The following is a 6735-nucleotide window of genomic DNA, read 5'->3' on the forward strand; positions in this document are numbered from 1 at the left end:
GCCTGCATACTAAAAAGCAACAGGGAGGTGTGTGCAGCACCAGCGGGTAGACTATGTTTATTTGCTGGTTACTTGTTGAATAATTGCTGTGAAATTGTAGTAATTAATAACCACACCGATAAATGTTCAATATGATCTGCTGTTTTTACATCACCCACCTGTCATTTCTGAACCCACACAGACAGACAAAGATTTATTACATTATACTATGGATGACAGCAGTGGTATTAAACAATCCCGATGCAGAATTGAGAGATGTTTTCATGGAACCATCTAGGATCGGACATGACGTGGGGGGTTCTGTGATCAACACCACCTGTTGTTTTCCTGACTACTCCTAATCTCTCGAAGAACAACTTGGTAACATACAGGAGCTTCTGTTCACATACAGCCATCATCATCATCATCATCATCATCATCATATAGGATCCCTTCTCATGGGCATCACTGATGCTGCAGTCAACAATATAGCAGATTAACCTGACTTGTTGCTGCACCAGTACATCCTATTCAGTCTTCTCAAGTGCTCCACACAACTCTTCAGATTAGCAACAGTCAGACGATTACATATTTTTTGGATACAGACCTGTGCATTACTTTTCATTAGAGTTCTAAAGGTTTACAGTATGACCACATTTAGCAACACCCCTCCTCCCTTCACTCCTTTCAAATCCAAACAGTGTCAAGGGCCTGAATTCCCTGTCCTTCCACATGGTATGAGGTAATCGTGCAAGAGGGCATAAAATACTGCTACATGTAGGGTGCCATTAGGGTTAAGATCTCATCTATGGTGTGTCCCAGCACCAAGTAATATACATGTTTGTGCTGTATTGGTCGCTATTACAATGTTACACTGTATGTCTCTTTGCAGACATGTTATATATTGTGTAAAATTAACATATTAGTAGTTATACTATAGTCAGCCTATATCATTGACTTTTTTAATCCTTTGATTTCTTCACAGAAATCAAATGACCTTTAGTGACAATGCATCAACAGTGACATGGTTTATTCTTTCTGGCTTTGATGAGATGATGGAACACAGAGCCACGTTCTTCTCTCTTACTTTACTGTGTTACTGTGCGATTATACTAGTAAATGTTGCTCTTATTTTGACCATCATCCTGGATGAAAACCTCCATGAGGTTTTCTGGGAGGACTACCACAAGGCCGGGGGCCATGCAAGTGGCGACAAGATGGTGTCTCTCTTGAGGAGAAGATTCTACTGGGTAGGAATGAGCACAAGTGCACGGACATGGGCAGCGGAATGTACTTCTTGCATAGTGGGAAAGTTGGGTGCGCCACCAAAAGCCCCATTATGTTCTATCCCCTCTAGCTACCCCTTTGAGACCGTGGCATTGGATTTCCTGTCCCTCGGACGACCTTCAGACACCTACCAGTACATCCTTGTCATCACTGACCTCTTCTCCCGCTACGCTCTGGCCGTACCAACCAAGGATCAAACTGCTTCAACAACTGTAAAGGCTCTATGGACGGCTCTCATAGTCCCGTTTGGCTGCCCGGAACGCATACTTACGGACCAGGGGGGAGCCTTTGAGTCAGCGCTGATGCAGCAATTGTGTATGATGTATGGCTGTAAAAAGGTACACACTACACCCTACCACCCGCAGGGAAATGGAGCCTGTGAACGTTTCAACCGTACCCTTCTGTCTCTGCTGGGCACTATCGAGAGCAGCTCCCAAACTCATTGGCCGAGTTTACTTCCTGCCCTGCTACAAGCATATAATAACACCACACATGCGAGTACAGGCATACCCCCTCATTACGTTGTCTTTGGGCGCCATGCCAGACTACCCGTAGACATGCTCCATGATGTTGCACCCCCCCAGCGTAGAGAGGACCTGGAGGGATGGGTCCGAAGCCATCACCAAACACTCCTGCAGGCTTATGCCACTGTCAAGGGAAATGTAGAACGACGAACCCAATGGAACCAAGACCGCTACAATCGCAATGCACGGATTATGCCACTGTTGCCTGGGGAGCGAGTGCTCATAAAGAACTTTCGACGTCGGGCCCAGGGGAAGCTAGCACCCCAGTGGCTACCTATACCCTTTATCGTAGTCACCCAACCCTACCAAGATAGCCCAGTCTTCACGATACGCCCCGAAGGGAAGGAAGGACCCCTTCGGACAATTCATCGCAACAACCTCCGCTCATGCCCAGGTGATGTACCCTTGACAAACGACAACAATCCACCAAATGAACAACTCGCGACTCCTTGGCCAAGTGGCCCCCTCGCTCTGTTCCCACCAGCTCAACCGCTGCAGCTCGAACCTTGGGCAGCAATGCCAGGGCCAGCCGAAAAACCACCCAGCTTTGAAACACAGACAATTCCTTCTCTTGCCTCAGTCAACCCGTCTCAGGAAGCCCCTGGCCCAGAGTCACTACCGACTGTAACTGCATGTGATCAAATATTTCCACCTTATGTGACACCAGCTCACGACCCAATTCCAACACACCAAAAGACTGAACCAACCACTGCTAGGCGGTACCCAAACCGCTCTACTCGTGGTATGCCTCCGGCACGATACGAACCGTGAGTCAGATTGGACACTGTTGGCCATTGCGACATAGAACACTGAACATTGGCCATGGTAGTGGTCGGGGACGACCACCATTAAAGAGGGGGGAAGAATGTAACGGGGCGACAATGTTTGGGTGTTTTGTGATTGTGACATGTAAATATTGGCTGTTGGTAGGGGGCGGTGTTGAACAATTGTAAGTGATCATTTTAGAATGGTGTATGGTTTGTAGCGTTCCCCAACAGGTGTGCCAAATGGTCTCTAATGAGACCGACGTGATTGGTGACGGGAGGAATTAAATGCGGAGGACGGCATTCAACGGGGGCTGGTTGGTGGCAGGCGCGTAGAAAGGACTCAACTACGAACCTCCACAGAGTGGAACAACAGCAACCGTTACGATCGAGCAGAAGGACCATACAACGCACTCAACGAAACAACGTCAAGAAACGCTGGAGAACACTGGTATCGTGAGCACCGCCAAAAGACGTACAACGCTCTCTATTTCGGCAGCAAAGGGAAGGGAAATACTCTTGCCTGTACCACATTGCCGTGTAACAGCCTGGTGGTTTAACTTCACTGACGGTGCGGGTCCTGATTTATCTTGTTTTTCTTCCGCAGTTCTCTGGGAAACGAACGCCACCGCTGTGAAAGGACAGTTTTGGTGGAACTGCGGTGCGCTTGCGGCTGCATTACACTGGAGCCCTGAGTCATCAGCTGGGTCGTGAGTGGTGTCTGGACTGGTGGTATAGCTGGACAAATCCTCTCATGAGTGGACTTTTTTTTAACTTACTTTTACATTAATCTGGATCTTCTGCTACTTCCGTGAGGGACTGGGGGTTATGAGCCTATCGCCGTTTTGCGGCATACGTTTATGGTGTACTATAATGTTTGCAGTGTTGTGGGTTTGCAGTGAAATTGCTGTGGGTTTGCAGTGAAATTGCTGTGGGTTTTGCTGTGAATTTGATGTGAATTGCTGTGGATTTGCTAACATTAGCTTTTGGCACCAGGTGTAGAGCTGCGATTTGCTCATGACTTAAGTCTTCTGTTTTTTTTTAGAACTGTATTAATAAAGGGATATTGTTTGTAAATTATTTCACCGTGTTGGTTGTGTGCCTCAAGGATCCGAGTTAAAACTCCTATCCGTTACAGTTACAGGGTGACTTCAATACACTAAAATAAGTACCAGAATAGAGGCTGTAAAACCTTTTCTTTTACAGAACATCATGTGAACAGGTAGATATTCCCTTGAGGACATTTATGGCAAATATGATTTAAGGTACGGTCTATAAGCAGTCTGGAACTTGAGGCCCTATATATATACACAGATCTGGAAGAAATGAAGAGAACACTGCACCTTTTTCTTTCATTAAAACAAGTTGAAAAGGACCATTTTGAGTAGAGAACAGAAGGTTAAAATTTGCAGTGGCTTAAAAAAAATTCAGGGCTGTATATGTACAGTAAGTATTGGCAGTGTTTTGCAAAGTTTGCTGGTTCAGAATTTGTAGATTATTTTTCACGTGTTTCTGTGGTATACTGGAAAACTATATTACGTATTTCATATGTTTTAAAGGCTTTTATTGTCAAACAAATTCAATATATACAAAGAGTCCCACTTTTTAGAGCAATCAATCTTCTCTTATAATCCAGAATTAGAATTATAGAAGTGATTTCACCTGACACTAACTCATTCACACTTTCCCATGTGCTGATGATATGACTTGAAATTATATTAACCAGTCATTTTATGCCAGGGCCCCAAATCAGTGAAATGTGGGTATTTGTGATGTTCATTTTTTGGGCCAATCAAGCTTTTAATATGCATCTGATCACTCTGCACAATAATCGACAAACAGGGTGAATCAACACCTGAACAACTGAAGCAAACTTGCAAACAAACAATGTACTGACAATACTTTTGGCCATGACTGTATATCTGGGTAAAGTACACAGAGTAATCTCTTGAAAGGAGTCCTAACACACAAAAACTCATCCTTTCTGTTAGGATCTCTGGAAGAACAACTTGGTAACATACAGGAGCTTCTGTTCACATACAGCCATCATCATCATTGATGTAGTCAATATTTATCAAGTATTTTGTATGGAAGTGTGTCTTTTTGGTTTTGAGGGAATACATTTATTCGTACTCATCATTAGAGTTCTAAAGGTTTACAGTATGACCACATCTAGCAACACCCCTCCTCCTTTCACTCCTTTCTAATCCAAACAGTGTCAAGGGCCTGAATTCCCTGTCCTTCCACATGGTATGAGGTCATCATGCTAGAGGGCATAAAATACTGCTACATGTAGGGTGCATGGGTTATTCTTAACATATCTCATCGATGGTGTATCCCAACACAAGGTAATGTACATGTATGTGCTGAATTTATTTCTCATGGACCATTGTAGCGCTTGCACTGTTACACAATTTTTCTCTACTTATATTCTGCATATTGTGTAACATTCTTACTTACTTCTACTACCAAGTATACTATGGTCAGTCTATGTGTAAGGAGCACAGTGACTGAATTAGAAAATAAAATGTTTTTGTAACCATTTTATTTTCTTCCCAGATATGACCTTTAGCGACAATGCATCAACAGTGACATGGTTTACTCTTTCTGGGTTTGATGAGATGATGGAACACAGAGCCACGTTCTTCTCTCTTACTTTACTTTGTTACTGTGCGATTATACTAGTAAATGTTGCTCTAATTTTGACCATCATCCTGGATGAAAACCTCCATGAGCCCATGTACATCTTCCTGTGTAACTTGTGCATCAGTGGACTTTTTGGCACAACAGGATTCTACCCAAAATTCCTTCTGGACCTACTGTCTCATCTGCAGGTCATATCTTATGCAGGATGTTTAATCCAAACTTTTGTCATGTATTCTTCTGCCTGTGGAGACTTTGTAATTCTAGCAGTGATGGCATATGACAGGTATGTGGCAATCTGTAGACCACTGGAGTATCACTCTGTTATGACCAGGCAGAGGGTCGCTTGGTTAGTGTCTTATCCTTGGCTCTCTACATTCTGTTTATTCACTGTTACTTTAGTAATGACTACTAGACTCAGGTTATGTGGATCACATATAGAGAAGCTCTACTGTGCGAACTGGTCAATTGTTAAACTTTCCTGCTCTTCAATTACAGCAAACAGTATATTAGGGTATATTAACATACTTTTCTATGTTGTACATATACAATTAATTATATGTTCATATGCATATCTTATCAGGACATGTTTAAAGTCTATTGAGAACAGGGGAAAGTTTATGCAGACCTGCATGCCACATTTACTGTCCGTAATTAATGTAGCAGTTGCTCTGTTGTTTGATATTTTGTACAGTAGATATGGTTCTGCAGACACATCACAAAACTTTCAGAATTTCATGGCAGTACAATTTTTAGTTATTCCTCCAATTCTAAACCCGCTTGTTTATGGTCTGAAACTGAAGCAGATTAGAAACCGAATTTTGAGTTTCTGTATGATAAGTACAAAAAAGAAAAAGTCTTTAATGTAAAGAGTACCCAATTAGGTTTTGGGGAGAATAGTAATTTTAGTACCACTGTACAACTTTGGTAAAACCTGGTAGAGAAGCAATACCTGACCAATGATAAAATCGTATTCAGCCTTACTGTACTCTATGGCAGCATTCGATATATCCCTCCTTCACACTTTTCAAATCTAAACAAGTATCAAAGGACCTAATTTCCCTGCTCATCTTGCCTACATGGCGCAAGATTATTATGCTGTTCATAACCATTTCATCTCATGTTGAATTTATCATTATTTTAAGTAAATCTCATCTAAATGCAAACATTCAACAGCAGGTCAAGTCTGTGTTCTTACAGTAACTTTTAGGGAAGTTATTGTTCGTATTTTCTATACTTTTATTTGTTTTACAGATACCACCATTACCTTTTGAGGGTGTGAGTGATGTTAGATTGTGATGTTTTTTAATGATGTTACTTAGAATCTTTCATTGTCTTTCTTTAATAAAGAGTTGAGGATTACATGTTATGAAGAAAGGACTTTATTGATGCAGTTGCCAGCAATGTCAATGATGTTACAAGTCTCAGACTTGTAACATCTCTCTTTCTCTCTCCCTCTCTCTCTTTCTCTCTGTCTCTATTCTTTACTCATAACAGACTTATAACTGTGTGAAAACGGTGTTTGGTAAAGAAACAGG

The 6735-nt window shown here is 42.2% G+C and overlaps 1 protein-coding gene across 1 annotated transcript; it reads left to right on the forward strand.

Annotated features, from left to right (window-relative positions):
* Positions 1–285: 285 nt before the first annotated feature.
* Positions 286–6066, forward strand: LOC134017032 (olfactory receptor 1500-like). Its single transcript, XM_062456276.1, has 3 exons — positions 286–290; positions 1337–2184; positions 5114–6066. The coding sequence occupies exons 1-3, from the start codon at positions 286–288 to the stop codon at positions 6064–6066; spliced, it is 1806 nt and encodes a 601-aa protein (XP_062312260.1).
* Positions 6067–6735: the final 669 nt, after the last annotated feature.

The sequence above is a fragment of the Osmerus eperlanus genome, chromosome 3 (genome assembly GCF_963692335.1).
Source record: "Osmerus eperlanus chromosome 3, fOsmEpe2.1, whole genome shotgun sequence".
Taxonomy (NCBI): domain Eukaryota; kingdom Metazoa; phylum Chordata; class Actinopteri; order Osmeriformes; family Osmeridae; genus Osmerus; species Osmerus eperlanus.

Bases quoted from the DNA above. Each gene is read 5' to 3' on its own strand.
- LOC134017032 (XM_062456276.1), top strand. The intron at 2,185-5,113 runs GTGATGTACCCT...TTTTCTTCCCAG, and splicing joins CAACCTCCGCTCATGCCCAG to ATATGACCTTTAGCGACAAT.